Raw genomic sequence first — 18,538 nt, forward strand, 5'->3', positions numbered from 1 at the left:
TAAGGATCTTTTCAATTTCCGGTAAGGGGTCCATCATTAAAACTTGAGTTTTAATTATGTTAAAATTGCCATTGAGACCTTTGAGAAACTTAATGACACAAACTTGAGTTTGCCGTTCTCTAACATTCTTAATAGCATTACAAGTGGTAGCACCAGTTGGCACACACATACAATTCAAAATAGGTCAAAAATTGATGAGTTCTTCCCAAATCACTTGCAACTTAGTAAAATAATCTGTGACAGACATGTCACCTTAATTTAGAGAAGAATAGTAAAATAATCTGTGACAGACATATCACCTTAATTTAGAGAAGATAACTCATCTTGCAATTCTGCTATTCGAAGATAATCTGATTGAGAAAAGCGATCTTTCAAATTTTGCCAAACCTAAAAATCAGTCTCAAACCAAGTAATACTCTGTGAAATTGACATATAAACCGAATGATTTTTCCATGACAAAACCAATTGGTTACACTTATTCTAAGCCAATTTATTCACCTCTTCAATATCATCCTGTAAACAAGACCCGTCGATAAATTTGATCTTGTTCTTTGCCATTAGAGAGCGTTTGAATGCTCTGGCCCAAGAGTGATAATCTTCATTCCCCGTCAGTTTTTATGAAACCAAAGATAAATTGGTATTCTCACTAGGATGGATGTAATAGACACTAGCTGGATTTGAAGGTTGGTCTATCACAATAGTAAGAATAGGATTTGACATTTTGAAGTGAATCGAAGAACTTACAATCTAACACAAAGATTAAGGCTCAAAACAAAGAGAGAAGATCCGATCGATAGTAAGATCTGATCGATAGTATAACAATCTCACAAAAAATTGTATCGCAATTGCACAAAAAATGTATCCCAGTCGCACAATTTTTTTTGACTTAATAAGAAAATCAGATAAAAAAGAAGAAATTTATCTAACACAAAGATTAAATACAGACTTTAATGGAAAAGAAGAAATCAAACCAGATAAGAATGTTGCGAAAGATGTTTATAAGCTCTGATACCATATAGAAAAATGAAGAACTGAAATCTAATTGAATCGATACAAGAAAAATACAGAGAGTTTCCAAAAAGTAAAGAAGAAGAAGGGGTACATGTAACATATATAGCTACATATGTTACGGTTACAAGGAAGAAAGAATTACAGAAATAGTACCTACATATATACAAAAAATACTAACTACCCTTATATCTAAATAATTATAGACTAATTAATTCAATATCTTGGAGATTTTTTTATTATTGACATTCCACAACCTCCTGCTTGGTTTGTCTATGTTCATTGGGTGCCTCCGCCGCCCACATGGACCAAATTTAACACAAACAGAGCTTCTTTTGGGGATCTTTTCTTCTCTTTTAATAAAATTGGTTCTTTGGTGTTGGATGAGCCTCAATCTAGTTAGGATGAGTTTATTGAGACTAATAGACTGTTTGGTTTATCTACTGTTTGTTGTTGTTATTTGCTGTTGCGGTTGGCTGTTTGCTGTTGGAAAAAACTGCTTTTCCAAAAAGCAGAGATTCCTTGCTTTTGTAAAATGATATTGTTCAAGTGTAAAGTTCAAACAGTATGTCACTAATCAAATACCTAAAACTCTCCATTTTGAAGTGAAAAGACAAATATGAGCATGAAAAGGAGCAACCAAACACCATCTAAGTAACCATTTTGCATTAAAAAAATATTGAATTTCTCTTATATTATATTTTTTTTATAATTACCATGTTAACCTTTAAATATTAGTACTGAAGCATTAAATATTTTTACAGTAATATATATTTTAATTAATTTAATTATTCTTAATTTTTATCAAAATAGATATTATATTTATATTTTTTTTTATTTTATTTATTAATAAATATATTTATATTAATCATTTTAACTTCGAATAAAAATAACGTGTTATAATTTAAGTAAACACTAAATGTTAACCAACAACAGCTAATAATGATCGGTAACATCAATAATTAACAACTACCAATAACAACTGATAACGACTAATAACATCAACAACTAACAACTACTAGCTGAACTAAGCTGACTTTTAGTACCATTGATAATTTATATTTTGTTCTTCGTATTGGAATCCATTACTCAATTCATCAAATATCTTTTAGACGATTTCTCTTTTAATTAAAGTCTGTTATGCATACGAATATATATTGGAACTTGTACTTTTTAGTTGAATTATTTGTGACGTCATCTTAAAATTTAGATTTAATAGTGACTGACTAAATTTAGCCCGTCATTCAGCGGACGAACAACAACTGTACCACTAAAATCAATATATATATATATATTTTTTTGTGAAAGAAAGAAAAAATCAATCTTAGTCAATGTTGACATTAATGAATATAATCTATATATTGCTTTTACATGGAATCCACTTGAATAAAAGAAGTCCTTTTTTTTTCTTTTTCTGAAGAATGAATAACAGATGTTGATCATACAAAATCTTGTGTTTTATGGTGGATTCTAGAAATCCGAAATTGGATTCAATGAGATTTTTTATGAGATACACTTCCCCAGATTAAATGTTCATGCATTCTATTCTATACTTTAAAGCATCTTCTTTCACCGGTCAAAAAAAAAAAAAACAGCATCTTCTTTCATTTTTTTTTCTTTTTATAAAGGAATATATATTTCAGTAATTAATCAGGAAAAATAAATTAATGAAATAATCATCTATGTAAATAGATTTTTTTTTGAAATCGACAGATTCATTCTAATTTCAGATGTCAGAATAGAAGCAAAATAAACATACTCTAGATATCAAAATTAATGATTAATGATTTACTTTCCATAAAAAAAATAATAATACAAAAATATCACTAACTTGCAAGCATATAGTAGTGTGATATCTAATCTCATAAATAATATAATTAAAGGCTTAATATTTACAAATAAGACCGATTTCATATATTATTAATGAAACACTCACCTCAGTATGAATTTTTTTATCTTTTCCATACATACGTGACATGTTATTATGGCTCATTAGTAATATATCAAATATAAATGTATATATATATGAAAAAATAATCAATAATAAAAAGTTTAACTTGTAAAAAAAAACTTGTATTTTACATTAGTACTATTTTTTTTTTGAAAAAAGTCAAATATTTCATCGAACTCAAAAACATTTTATCTTTAAATCATATTCTAAAATCGTAACAAACATTAAATCCTTTCTCTTTTTTTTTTATCCAAATTAAGATTCATCAAATCATTAAATGAAATCATCTACTAATTAAAATTTGATACATATATTAGATTTTTGAAATCTCTAATTGAATTTAAGTAGCTTAACATCCTTAACCATTGAAAAGAAATTTCAATTTCATATAACAATGGCTGAATTTCGTCCGCAAATAAATAAATAATAAAGTATTTTGTGTGTCGTCTTAATATATACATAGCAATCGAAATGGTAAATTAATTCTTCAGAAATAGTCATGCCTTTCTAAATATTCCCACTTAATTAGAAATAATTCTAGAATAGAAATCCATTACCCAAACCCACAAAAGCACTTTTATTTATTTTTATATATAATGAAAAAAAAAAAAATTGATCTCCACGAAATGGCATACTAAGAATGTGTGGTTGGTAGCTGGGAATAAATTTTACCAAACCAGAAATGGTTACTTAATTTTATTAAAAAGAAGTTCCACTAAATTAATAAAAATAAAAGTGTAATATGGAATCATAAATTAATAAATAAATTAATAAAAAACGTTACAAAGAAATGACACTTTGCTTAAAAAAATCATAAATAAAGCAATTAAAATCTGAAAACTGAATATTAAGTGAATGTCTATATATATGTTTGAGTAGAAGGAAGAGATGCTGTGAAATCGGAGGATACTTACAGAGGCGTGAATAATTCAAAAGCCATCTCTTCTCTTCTGTTTCATTTCATCTCTCTCGCATGAACCCCTTCTTTCACACCCTATACACTCTTGCTTAATTACTCTTTTTCTTTCATTTTCTACAATCCATCCAAACATTTTCAGAATTCTGATTGATTGTTAGCTTTAACTATTCAGAACTGTAAATTTTGATCCAGTATGGCCGATTTCGATATAGAGTCTCAAATTAAGGATGATTCCAAACATACTTCCCTCTTCAAAAAGGCTAATTCACCCGTTTCTTTGAAGGTTTGCGTTTTCTGGTTCTTTTGTATATACAGTTCTTTACTCTTTTACAAGCAATTTGATTTGATTTTATTTTTTACAGTTTGAGGATGTGACGTACAAGGTTAACATAACGAAGGAAGGAATAATCAGAAAGGGGATAAAAGTGGAAGAGAAAACGATTCTGAAAGGAATCACTGGTGCAGTTCTGCCTGGTGAAATGCTAGCCATGTTAGGTCCATCCGGGAGCGGTAAAACAACTTTATTAACAGCTTTGGGGGGAAAACTAGGAGGAAAACTAGAAGGGAATATAACCTACAATGGGAAACCATTCAGTAATTCTATGAAAAGAAATACTGGATTTGTTACTCAGGATGATGTTCTTTACCCGAATTTGACTGTCAATGAAACATTGATTTTCACTGCGCTTCTTAGATTGCCTAATACTTTAACCAAGGAGGACAAGATTATGCTTACTGAGTCTGTTATAACTCAACTCGGGTTAACTAGGTGTAAGGACAGTATAATCGGAGGTCCGTTCCGGAGAGGGGTTTCCGGGGGTGAGAGGAAAAGGGTTAGTATTGGACAAGAATTGCTTATAAACCCTAGTTTGTTGTTTTTAGATGAACCTACTTCTGGACTTGATTCTACTACTGCCCAGAGGATTGTTTCCACGGTCTGGGAGCAAGCCAAAGGCGGCCGGACTATTGTTATGACGATTCATCAGCCTTCTAGCAGATTGTTTTATATGTTTGATAAGGTTCTTCTGTTATCTGAAGGAAATCCTTTGTATTTTGGTAAAGGATCTGAAGTTATGGACCACTTTTCTAGTATTGGATATGCACCTTCTGTTGCTATGAATCCTTCAGATTTTCTTCTTGATCTCGCAAGTGGTACGTTACCTTTTTTCATTTTTAGTAACTTCAATTTTTATTCCATTTCCTGATTTTCTTTCTTTGCTTTGTGAATTAACTTTTAGGCCAAAATATGTATTTAGATGATGATACTTGTAATTGCACAAATTTTGTTTTCGAATATCTCAATTTTGATTCGTTGAAATTTAGCTTCCCAAGTTTAATTTTTTTGTTAAAGTGTAGCTTTTCATGATTGCATTCGTAAAAGCTATATTTTAACAAAAAAATTAAAGTTGGGATGCTAAATTTCACCGAAACAAAATTAAGGAGTCGGAAGTCGAAACTTGGTTAGTAGGCCATATTATTGTTTTATGATAAATCCAATAACACAGTCTTGAAATTGACACAATCAGCTTCATGATAGCCTATAGAATATGTTAATTTGGAAATTGAGAGTGTAGGTTGATAAAAAACTGTATCTAGAAAACATGGTATCTAATAAATTGTATGACTTTATCAGGAAATTAGACAATTGTGGAGAATATCTAATGAAAATGTCAACTGTATGGGAAATGGGAAAACAGAATTAAACACCTAGGAAATGCTACCTAATTCATTACCAAACAGTCTTTTTCTTGTCTTGATTTCACAACTTTCTTCATTGTAAATGATGTGCAATTAATCCCATATTTACCTCACATTAATTAATTAATTGATTCTAAAGATGTTCATAACATTTATATCTTGGCCAGTTTTCATTCGTTACACTCATTGTTAAATGATTTGAAATTAATCCCACATTTTCCTAACATTTATGCATTGATTAAACTAAAGATGTTCAATTAATTCCTACCTAACAATTAGTTCTTGATCCGTTATGTAGGTGTAACATCAAGCGAGGAAACACAGGAGGAACAAGCATTGGTGAAGCAGGCTCTAGTTTCAGGGTACAAGAGCAATCTTGCTGATAAATTGAAGGCAGAAGTAAAAGCAATTGATAGTTATAGTCAAGATGGTTCATCTTCTAAGAAAATGCCTAAATGGGCAACAACATGGTTTCAACAGTTTAGTGTGTTGTTCACAAGAGGAGTTAAACAAAGGAAGCATGAAACTTTTTCAACTCTCAAAATATTTCAAGTTGTAGCCTGTGCTTTCATTGCTGGTGCAATCTGGTGGAAGTCTGATACTTCTCACCTGCAAGATCAGGTAACCTTTTCGCCTTATTTCGAGAAATTTTACGTACCATTTAATCTGATGTTTGGATATGCAAATGCAGATAGGATTGCTGTTCTTTTACACAGGATTTTGGGGGTTTTTTCCATTATTCAATGCAATATTTCAATTCCCTCAAGAGAGAAAAATGCTGGAGAAAGAAAGATCATCAGGAATGTATAGATTATCATCATATTTCATGGCATATACAATGGGTGATCTTCCAATGGAGCTAGTTCTTCCCACAGTTTTCATCATCATAACATACTGGATGACAGGCCTCAAACCCACAGCATTGAACTTCTTTCACACCTTATCTGTTGTGCTGCTCAATGTCTTAGTTTCACAAGGTTTGGGGCTTGCTCTTGGAGCTATGGTAATGAATCAAAAATCAGCAACAATTCTGGGATCTGTGACTATGATGACTTTCCAATTGGCTGGAGGGTACTATGTAACACATGTTCCAGTGTTTATTAAATGGGTTAAGTACCTATCTCTGAGTCAATATACATACAAGCTGCTTTTGGGGTCTCAGTATGAACCTGGTGATAAATATGTTTGTGGGAAACATGTTTGTTCAGTTGCTGAATTTCCTTCAATTAAACTGGTGGGACTTGATGGACAGGTTGTTTCTGCAGTGGCTCTTTGTGTTATGCTTGTGGGTTATAGGCTTGTTGCTTATATTTCACTTATGAGGATTGGAGTTACTAAAAAATAGAATTGGATATCTCTAGTACTGCAGACTATATATAATACTAATAATAATTATGTGAAGATGCCAGAGAGAGTCTGATCTTCTGCTTCTTTTTTAGTCTTTTTGTTGAGTCAAATTTAGTTGTAGAAATTCAAGGGAATTTTGTAAAATCAAGTCTGCAGTTTTTGTAGTTGAACATCATATATGTTGTTTGTTAGAAATATATGTTAGTAGGATGTCATGTCTATATGTTGTTTGTAATTGAGTTTTTATTCTAATTTTCATGAGATAGAGAGCTATAAGTTTGATTGAATCCACTCACTGAAATTTAAAACAATTAGGAGCTCATCAGTACAACTGCGTCACCCATTATTTATGTTACAAGAAGGGTACGTAGAGAAAGGAAACATATTATTTGACAAAAAATTCTTGAAGTCCCCAATTATAATTAAGGGTTAATTAAAAAAAAACATATGGTTTCATGTTATGGTATTCCAGATTTCTAATATTCGAGAATTTTAGAAATTTGGAATCAAAAAATGAAAAAAAAAAGAAAGAGAGAAAAAGAAGAGTAAAAAAAAAAAACCACAAGTACTAATCTATAAAAACATGAAACCACATAATCTTCTTTTAAATTAACCCTTATTTTAATTTTGGTGTATTATGCCTCTAATCTTTCATTTCAACATATTAAATTCCTGAATTGTCACATTAATCTCTCAATAACCAAAAAGATGTTTAATAAAACAAAGAGGTTAAAATGATTTATTCACAAAACACTTAAGTTAAATCATAAAGCGGTGAAAGAAAGCTATGAGTAACTTCTTGTGGTCATGCTCGGTTGATAAATAAAAATTAGTGGTGGTCCCTTGGATCACTTGTTGTCTTCCAAAGTGTGAAAGGGGCTTAGACCTTAAAAATCTGCACATTCTTAATGACGCGATAACAAGGAATGTCATTACAGATCGATGATTTGGAGCTCCTACCATGGTCTTTATAATTTTGTTAAAGCAGACACATGCTGGTGGATTAAAGCATATTCGAAGAGCTATGGTATGATAATTGGGTTTTGCCAAACTTGACCAATCAGTTGTCGCTGCTTCATTGTGACTTCGCCCTTACAACAGTCAAAGTCATTGAGCACTTCACCCGTGATTGTCGGGTTGACGTTTCCTTCTTGGAGGACTTTTTGTGTTGAGCACTTCACACGTGATTGTTTGGCCTTGTTGTCATTCTTCCTGAACATCCGGTTCATTTTTCGGGTGAACATAGTCATTTCTTCATCATCAGTGGAGCTTTCGTCAGTAGAGTCTGGCTTGAGAATTATTGACTTTTGCTTCTTATCCTCTGACTTCTCCTTTACTTCAAAGTTTTTCATGGATTTTATGAATCAGCAGAGATCCAATGAGCTTATCATACTTGTAGATCGTGAAATTTTGAGTCTCCTCAATAACCACATTTTCTTAGCTTGCTAACTCTTCGAAAGGCTTTTGAGGATCTTCTTGACTTGCTTCTCCTCTGAGAAAGCTTTTCCCAATCTCTTAAGCTCGTTGATGATTTGGTGAAAACTTGCATTCATGTCAGAGATGTCTTCACCGTCCTTTATTTCAAACAGTTCATATAATCCCATGTTCTGGTTGACTTTTTGATTCTTTAACCTTACTGTTACCTTCATAGGTCACTTCCAGCTTGTTCCATATTTCTTGGGCAGACTCGCAACCTGAGATTTATTATATTTTGCATCATCTAGAGCGGAGTGAAGCATGTTTATAGCCGAAGCATTTATTTGTAGCTTCTTGAGATCATCATCTGTCCATTTATCTTTAGTCTTTAAGACTTTAGTCCCATCACTGTTTTAGTAGGTTCATAAGGGTCTTTGATTATTGCTAACCATGCGCTAATGCTCTGAGCTTGGATAAAAAAAATTCATCATATTCTTCTAGAATGTATGATTAGATCCAAAAAACCGATGAGGTATGGTAATAGACAGATTCTCCGGGAGGATTTGGGTGGTCTCATTACTAGGAAGGAAAGGTGTATTATTTGCAGCCATTAAGGAATCTTTAACTCAATATAGTTTTATCTTAGAGATAGAGGTTAGCTCTGATACCATTTGTTGATCCTTTGTGAGGTTAAATTAGTTTCAAATGAGGGTGAATGGAACTATTGCAAGCTTCGGAATCAGAGGCAAGTTCAGTCTATTGAGTTAATCAGTCTACTGAGTTTGATTCTGCTTCTGATGTATGCGCTCAAAGGACGGCTTGTTTTGTAGAGCTTTTGAATATTATCAAGATAGACGAAAGTTTAACGTGCGCACAATAATCAGAGCTTATGTGTGAGATAAATAAATCAGAAGTAATAAAGACAAAGTTAAGAAATACGTCACTCATTAGATTTATACTAGTTTGACCTCTCACCTAATAATGATATACTTTTATAAATTTTGCAAATTGAAGAAGCTAATAAAACGTTTCTAAAATTTAAGGGGCTAAATCATCTTTTTAATCTTTTTTGGAAAACTTTAAGGGGCACCTTATGTTGGTTTCAAATTATGGTGATGATTTTGAAAAGAAGTCAAATATTGAAGTGGTAAAATTTTCTATTTGAAATTGAACTCATTTTTTGTGGGCGAAAAACATATTAAAGGTGTGTACCATAGGGCTTTAGATACATGGGCTCTTTTAAGTTGAGCCCATGCACAGTTTTATAAAATTGTTGCAATAGGAGGGTTGTTGAAGCCCAGTTCTTTTTGTTTTGTATTGTTTAGAAATAGAAATAGAAATAAATAATATTATATTGCTTTGAAATTGTGTTGAGGCCTAATACACCACCAGTTTTCTGAACTTGTCCATAATAGTAGATTGACTCCCTGAATTGTGCAAGTGTCTCACCAGCTCTCTAAACCTGCTTATTTCGTATCACCAGCTCCCTAAACTTGTCAATAAAAATTTATTAGCTCACTGAATTTTGCAAATGCCTCACCAGCTCCCTAAACTTGCTTATTCCGTAACAACTAAATATAAAAATCATAATACTAACTCGGATTAAGGTGCAAAAATACCCTTAACGTTTTGGGTTAGAAGTAATTTTACCCCTAACGTCTAAAATGGTACAATTTTACCCCTAACATTAGTAGCCAAGAGCAAATTTACAAATTTGGTGATTTTTTTGAGTTTTTTTTGTCCAATTTGTACAAAAGTCAGTATATTTTTTTTTTCACATCCCAACATATGTGTGTGATTTGTTACTGATAAAATGACGCACGTGTTAAGTGTAGATGACAAGATTCATTACCGAGAAGACAGTTTGATGAATTATTTCTCAAATTAACCAAATTTATCAATGTTAGGGGTAAAATTGCTCTTGGCTTCCAACGTTAGGGGTAAAATTGTACCATTTTAAACGTTAGGGGTAAAATTACTCCTGACCCAAAACGTTAGTGATATTTTTGTACCTTAATCCGAGTTATTATTATGGTTTTTGTATTTAGTTGTTACAGAATAAACAAGTTTAGGGAGCTGGTGAGACACTTGTAAAATTCAAGGAGCTAATTAATTTTTTATGGACAAGTTTAGGGAGTTGGTGAGACATTTGTAGAGTTCAGTGAACCAATCTACTATTATGGACAAGTTTAGATAGGTGGTGATGTATTAAGCTTTATGTTGATGATTCGTTTGGTTGCTCATTTTCATGCTCCTGTTTGCCTTTTCATTGCAAAAGGGAGAGTTTTAGGTGTTTGGTTAGTGACCTACTGTTTGTCTTTTAAATCTGAAAAGCAGCATTAGGTGTTTGGTTAGTGACCTCCTGTTTGCCTTTCACACCTGAAAAGTCTTTTACAAAAGCAGAGAATCCCTGCTTTTTGGAAAAGCAGCTTTTTCCAAAAGCAAACAGCAAACAGCAAACCGTAACAGCAAACGGTAACAGCAAACGGCAAACAACAAACAGCAACAGCAAACAGTAGATAAAACAAACGGGCCCTTAGAAAAGATTATGTCGGTTTTTGTCAAATACTGAAATGGTCTATTTGAAATTGAACTTATTTTGTAGGGGTTGTTAGCTACTGCATTAAAAGGTCTAAACTGAAACGAATAGTTAGGGCCGTTTGTTTTACCTGCTGTTTGCTGTTTGCTGTTTTCTGTTACGGTTTGCTGTTTGAAAAGGATGTTGTTCTAAATAGCAGGGATTCTCTGTTTTTATAAAAAGCTACTTTTTGACTACAAAAGGTAAATAGGAGTTGTCTAACCAAACACCATAAACTCTCCTTTTCAAAGTGAAAATGTAAACAGGAGGTGGAAAAGCAGTAACAAACACCCCCTTAATTTTGGTATCTGAAGAAGAAGCAAATAACGTTCAAATTTCTTTAGGAAAAGGCATCAATTCAATTGAAGCATATTTATTAAAATTATAGTGTGTTGAAAGATGCCTAATAAGAACATAGTTTCAGTGGGGCCCCCTCCATCTTCAGTCACATTCCCCCCTCTCGACCATAATTTTCAATGGCACATGCTTCAACTTCTAAGGATATTTATGTGTGAGGCTATTATCGATAAGATCAATATTATTTCTATTTTTAGATTTTGCCTATACTCATCAGAGTGACCAATAATTAAAAGCCCATTGACATATTTATGACTAGGGGCGTAAATTAGATAAGCGGCTCATAAACAGTTTGGTAGTCGGTTCAATAAAAACTTGATTCAATTCGGTTCGATTTCTAAATGAGTATTATTTACTGGTTCGATTCATAAACGAGTCGAAAACTCGATTAGAAAGTTTGCAAACAGGTTTAATTAGAACATTTATAAACATATTTTAGTTTTATATAGAACTATATAGATTTGTGTTAGTTCACGAATATCCAAACTTAATATTATTTCATTTGTTATTAGAAGAATTCGTTCACAAATATAATAAATGAGTAATCGACAAACCATTTGTAAGCATGTTGTTTATTTATTCATGAACTTTACTTGTGGGTTTTTTTACATACACAATTAAAAAGCTAGTTACGAGCAAACTTCATAAATATAATTAACGATTTACTCACAAACAATTCATGATTAGATAATTTTCTTAATGCACCAAGTTCAAAAAGGATTTTAAGCTCGAAACAAGATCGAAAGTCGGCTCGAGCTCGTTTATTTTCTAATAAGCTGAGCCGAGGTTGAGCAAGCCAAAACTCGGCTTAGACTCGAGTTCGAACTTGTTAATTTTATAGCAAGTCGAGCTTGAACATGCCAAAACTGAGCTTAGATTCAAGCTCGAGTTCGTTAATTTTATAGCGAACCGAACTTCAACAAACCAAAGCTTGACTCGATTCGATTACAACCCTATTTATTACTATATAACTTAACGTACCGTTTCCCCTACATAAACTTTAGTGGCTGAAATCAAACTTAATGATGCTGATAAATTTTACTATTGTTACCCTAATCATTCAGAAATTGACACATAAGTATTGTATTTTATTACAATATCTAACACCATTTCAAATTTTGATTTGGTACAAAATGACGAAAATAATTAATAAAGAAAATCTTACTAAAAAAATTTCAATATTTTTTTTCCTGACAAAATAAATTCTCAATATTACTTAGGAGTGTTTGGTTGGATTAAAAAGTGGTATGGAATATTAATGGAAATGAAAAATTCCAATTCTAAATGTTTGCTTAATTAATTTTAAGTATGGAATGGGACTGTGATTCCTTCAAATGATGGAATGAGACATTTCCCTATTAACTCATGGTAAATGAGAACCACTTTTTGTGGGAAGGATATAGAATGAGACACTAAGATGAGGACAACATATTTTGTTATATGATGGACGGAAGAAAAACTAATGTATCCCTTGCGGTATCACTCTCACAAAAAGTGGTCCATTCTTATTGTGTGGGTCCTCTTAGCTCATAAAATATATTATTTTAATTAAGTAGGAACCACTTTTTGTGAGAAGGACATAGATGGAGACATTGAAATGGAAACATGTTTATTTTTTTAATATATGATCATTATTATTTTTTAAAATATATTATATATATATATATATATATATATATATATATAACTCCAACCATTATAGAACCAAACAACATTAAAGAATTCGATTCCGTTTTCAAATTTAACCAAACAAGATAAATAAATTGTCTTTCAATTCCGATTCCATCACATTCTGATTCCAATTCCAATTCTGATTTCAGAGTTTAAACCAAACACCTCAATTTAATTATGTAAAAGTAATCCTTTTTTTAGTTACAAATGAAACGTCAATCAATCAACGAGGTGGGGCGGGGGCGGAGATGCATTCCTCATTCCGCCCCTAATACTTTCGGGAACGGTTTCGGGGAATCCTCAAAAAGAGATTTGGAGATTTTTTTGCCCCCCACCCACCCGCATGTGTCTCCATGAGTGACAGGGAATCCCCATCACCCAAAAAGGTCAAATAAAAAAAAAAAAAAAATTAACTCAAAACCTTAAACAGCAAAAACATACAAATTATAGTTTATACAATAAGTATAATGTGCTTGAAAAACAAAATATGCATGCATATTTGGTTGGTAAGAATAAACTGCCCACTGTATAAATTGCTTAACCCAACCATGTAAATCTAATACAGACAGAATTAGTTGATTTTTTTTTCTTCAGAATGTTAAAAATTGATATAATAACATCTTAAATAAATTTCCAACGTAACTATAAATAATGTTTCTACATAACATGAAAATTGAAAAACTTTTGATATGGATCCAAACAGATTATTCAATTGAATTTTGTTTATATTTAGTTAGCTTTAGTAATATAAACACTAAATAGTAGCTTTGGTTTAGTTAGGTTTTTTTTTTGTACAATGTTATTTGTTATTTTTAATTAAAAATAATTTCCAATTAAAATTATATATATTATGTTATTTTTCGGGGATTTTTTGGATATCTTCACGGACTGTTTTTTGGGGGTGGGGCGAGGATCCCCACGGTTCGGGGATAGTAACACCCATCCCCACCCAAATTTAATATTCGGGGGTAAAACTTCCCCCGCCCCCAGCCTCACATCCAAAAAATTCAGTTTTTCCCTAACCACATCGGTTCGGATCCCCACGGTTTTCGGTTTTTTCCCGCCCTATTGCCACCCCTACCAGTCAATTAATTAATCATAGTCAATTAATTAATAGTAGTAGTTATCACTGCAAAACTTGAGATATTGTTACAAGGAGGGATGAAAAAAAAAAAAACCAATTGTTTTTTTTTTTGCGTAACAATCATTTGACTTCTCATATCAAAGCTTCAAAGTTAATTAGGACTTTAAATTATCAAAATCATCAATCATGTTTCGAAACTAAAAGAGCGTTGATTGCTCCTTTTATATTTATGTTTGCATTTTCACTTTAAAAGTGAGAGTTTTTGGTATTTGGTTACGGACATCATGTTTGCTCTTTACACTCAAAAGTAGCTTTTTAGAAAAGCATGAATCATGTCTTTTGGAAAAATAGCATTTTCCAACAACAAAACAGTAGGTAAACCAAACGGATCCTAAATAAAAATCATCGATTGAATCTTCAGCCTAAGCAAAAATTATCAATTGAATCCTAATAAAATTATTCGGTTAAACAATTTGAGATTTTTTTCTCCAAACTCATTTTAAGCCACCATAAAATCATTACAATCTATATTAAATATTTATAGTTTCTAATTTTAAAATATGACAATGATTCAACTAATCATTTTTTACTCAGAGATTTAATTGATGGTTTTGATAATCCATGGCATCGTACTAAATTTTGAAGTTTGTAGTCAGTAAACAATGCCCAGTATATTATATGTAAGGGGAAAAAGCAAGTAAGTTTATGTAAAGCCACGATATTTGTACGTCAAACTTATAAGATATTTTGATTGGCTGGCATGATCTAGTGATTGTTTTTACATGCTAGGGGCTTTGCTACTAAGCTAAATATTAAATTCTTTTTTATGCATTATAATTAAAATAAATATCCCAAAAACTTTTGGTCATTGTTTTCAATAATTAAAACCCGCCATATATTCTAATACCTAATTATTTAAGTTCACACTTTCACTTTCTCCTTTCTAATTTTACAATCATATTTTCTATAAACAATGGGTTAAATGCACAATTGGTCACTGAACTTACATGTTTGTCTCAAAATGGTCACTCAACTTCAATTTGTCTTAATAAAATCACTCAACTTTAAGTTTTATCTCAATTAGGTCACTCCGTCGATTTTAATGGTTAAAATGCATTGAAATAATGATATGGATGACACGTCAACATGAGTTAACTCAAATCTCTGATCGGAACAAAATGTGACAGCCGCATATCGGGTTTTTTTATGAAAAAAACTAAATTTTAGTTTTTTTTCCATAAAAATAATTGACACGTGGTAGCCATGTGGCGCTATGTGGATGTCATGTGTCATTTCGGTTAGAAATATGAGATGTCTCATATTGACGTATCACTTATGTCATCATTCCGATGATTTTTAATCACTAAAATCGTTATAGTGACTCAATTGGGACAAAACTCAAAGTTGAGTGATTTTATTGAGACAAATTGAAGTTGGATGACCATTTTTAGATAACTATGTAAGTTCAGTGATCAATGGTGCATTTAACCCATAAACAATTGAGTTACAACTTATATTAGTTCATCTCTCGTTTTAATATGAAGTTTTGTTCATACCCACCAACTATTATAGTTACTCTGTTCATTATTTCATGTTTACTTCACCCTTAAGTCACAAAAAAAAATATATATATATTTTATCCTATACTTTTATATTTTATCTTTAAATTTCAATAAGTATTTTCTTTTCTCTGCAATAAACTATTGGCAGTTCATAATACTAATAATGTGAGAAACAATTAGCAGAAACAAATGTGAAGAAAATCTTTGCTAAGGGGTCATTTGTTTCAGTTGTTCTTGTTTGCTATTGCTGATAGACCGTTGATATTAGTTGTTTTTTCTGTAAAAAAAAAACAGCTGTTTCGGAATTTTGACAAACACTTTTCCATCTTCTGTTTAGTATCGAAAGACAAAAAACAGTTTCAAAAAATGAAAACAAATAGACACTAAATTCTAAATAAAATTTCATATAATTAAAGGAGTGTTTATTAATTTTATTTTATCATTTTCATCTTTTGATTAACAAAAAAAATTAAGGGAGAAAGTTCACAGCTCACAAAGTAAAAACTGAAATTATTTTTATAATATTTAAAAAAACAGAAATTAGAATGTTTCATTACAACAACAACAAAACCTTAGTCTGAAATGATACACTATAAGTAGAAAATTAAATAATTAATTAACTTAGTGTCCATTTGTTTCAACTGTTCTTATTTGCTGTTGTCGTTAGCTGTTGCTATTAGTTGTTGTTTTTTTTTCAAAAAAAAAAAACAGCTGTTTCGGAATTTTACCAAATACTTTTTATCTCATGTTTGATATTGAAAGGCAACAAGCAATTTCGAAAAATAGAAATAAACGGGAACTTAATATTCTTATACGCCAAAAAAGTTTCTGAGCTACCATCTCCACAATTTTTTTTTTTTTTTTTTGCCAATAAGGATTGGTCCGGGTGGTAAGGAGTTAATATCTGCTTGTCAGGTTTGAGATTTGATTCCTCACTCTGTCTAAATTTAGCTTTTATTAGTGGATAATTTGTAAATTCCACTTTAAATCATCATCGAGGTCTATGATTTATCCTGATTTTTGACAACGAGACCTACCTACCCTTTACCCAAATTTTTTATTACCAAAAAAAATCTCCACAATTTTTTTGCAATTCAATGGAATAATGTTTTACATATATATAAAATAAATAAAACGTGAGTGCAATAATAGTATATATCTGTTGGCAGATAAATTAAAAACAAAGGGGGCAATAATTATGGTAGCTTAGAAGAAGGTGGTTTTAATGGTAATTAGCACAAGCGGTCATAAAAGTTTGAACAATGTCTTCAAAATGTCATAAAAGTTTAATTTGTTTTAATCAAATCACTTAAATTTGTTTTTATGCCAATAAAGTTATTTTGGACGTTTTTGAATCATTTTCTTCGTTGGAGTTTATTGTGTAACATCTAATCACATGACATAATAAAAAAAACATTTAACAACAAACAACAAATTAAAATTTTAACCACAAATTAACCTACGTGGTATATCGATTATCAATTAAAATGTGTAGTTATATTTTTTTAATATATTAAGTGGCGCTGGCGTGATGTTGAAATGTCACGTGAATAATTTCGGCGAAAAGCTAGCTAAAAACGTTCAAAGTGACTTTATTAGGATAAAAACAAACTTAAATGATTTTATTGAGACAAATTAAACTTTTATAACCTTTTAAAAATATTGTCAAAACTTTTGTGAACAGATGCTAATTACCCGTGGTTTTAACGGCCGCACTCCATTTCTTGCTTGCTTCATTTGTAGATTTAAAGTCTAACTAGGACCAAAAGTAGATTGATCTACTTAAAAGAGAGAAAGAAGATGATCTTTTTTTCTTCTCCCTTTCATCTATAGCTTTATTTTGGTTTTTTAACTTTTTATCAGTTTTTTCATCTATAGCTTTATTTTCTTTTTGTTTCAGTTGAAATCCATATTTTTTATTGGAACTTTTCCGTTTGATTTGCATTTGTTAGCTAGTAACTCTTTCATTTATACTTTTTTCATATTTAGCAAAAATTAAAACGTATTATCTTATACGTAGATCTACAGATCTACGAGGTTGCATCAGTAGAAAAAACTCAAATCCGATTGGCGTGAAGAAACTAAACGATAACGATTGGTTTACAACTGCTTTCATATAGAATTGGATTCGTGAGAAGTGTGAAATTTTTTCGTGTTTTTTATTTTATTTTAGTTGTAATTTTTATGATTCTTATATTAAGCTTTATTCAATACTTATATAAGATCTATTGCTTACTATATTTTCATGAAAATATTATAGTCTTTCACCTAATGAAATGATTTAACTATTAATCCATTAAAAAAAGGCGGTTTTGTAATTTTCGAAAATTAGCAAAATGTAATACAGCCTACCCTGTATTTATTTGTATTTTTAATTATTTTTTATTATAATATCAATTGCTGAAAGCAATTATTTTTTTTTTTTTTGAATCTAGAAAAAAAAAAAGGAACTTAAAATTTTCTTTCAGCAATTGATATTATTTAAGTTCTAACTATATGTTGACAAGACAAGGAGCGTAGTTGCTATATATAGCTCTTTTGCTTTGCCAATTTCGATTATAATAAAGGAAAATAATAATCCAAACTCGTGAAAGTTGTAGTCATTCTATTTTTAGAACGAATCTTTAATCCTTTATTTTAATCTATTAATCTTCTTATTCTTTTGTCACATTAAATTTTGATATACAGACAGAACACTAAATTTCAAATATACAACTCTAATGGAAAGATATTCATTCATTGTATTCGGAAAAAGAAAATATTCACACCTCAAAAACATTTTTTTTAAAGGCAATTTATATCTGATTAATTAGGAGATTATTACTAAACACTAAAAGAAGCTATACTTTGTCTCTATTTTTTATAAATTATATTTTCTTTACAGATTGGAAGACAACAATCAAACAAGATGAGAAAGGATATCACGAGCAGGGGTATTTTAAGGGGG

General features: G+C 30.9%; 1 protein-coding gene across 1 annotated transcript; it reads left to right on the forward strand.

Annotated features, from left to right (window-relative positions):
* Positions 1–3,846: 3,846 nt before the first annotated feature.
* LOC136220678 (ABC transporter G family member 9) lies at positions 3,847–7,253 on the forward strand. Its single transcript, XM_066008473.1, has 4 exons — positions 3,847–4,161; positions 4,241–5,030; positions 5,875–6,197; positions 6,268–7,253. The coding sequence occupies exons 1-4, from the start codon at positions 4,072–4,074 to the stop codon at positions 6,919–6,921; spliced, it is 1,857 nt and encodes a 618-aa protein (XP_065864545.1). The 5' UTR covers positions 3,847–4,071; the 3' UTR covers positions 6,922–7,253.
* The last annotated feature ends 11,285 nt before the right edge of the window (positions 7,254–18,538 follow it).

This window comes from Euphorbia lathyris, chromosome 2 (assembly GCF_963576675.1).
Source record: "Euphorbia lathyris chromosome 2, ddEupLath1.1, whole genome shotgun sequence".
NCBI lineage: Eukaryota > Viridiplantae > Streptophyta > Magnoliopsida > Malpighiales > Euphorbiaceae > Euphorbia > Euphorbia lathyris.

Excerpts from the sequence above, each read along its gene's own strand:
- LOC136220678 (XM_066008473.1), top strand. The coding sequence starts at position 4,072 with ATGGCCGATTTCGATATAGAGTCTCAAATTAAGGATGATTCCAAACAT. Across the intron at positions 5,031-5,874 it reads TCTTCTTGATCTCGCAAGTG|GTGTAACATCAAGCGAGGAA; the intron begins GTACGTTACCTT and ends TCCGTTATGTAG. Across the intron at positions 6,198-6,267 it reads CTTCTCACCTGCAAGATCAG|ATAGGATTGCTGTTCTTTTA; the intron begins GTAACCTTTTCG and ends ATGCAAATGCAG.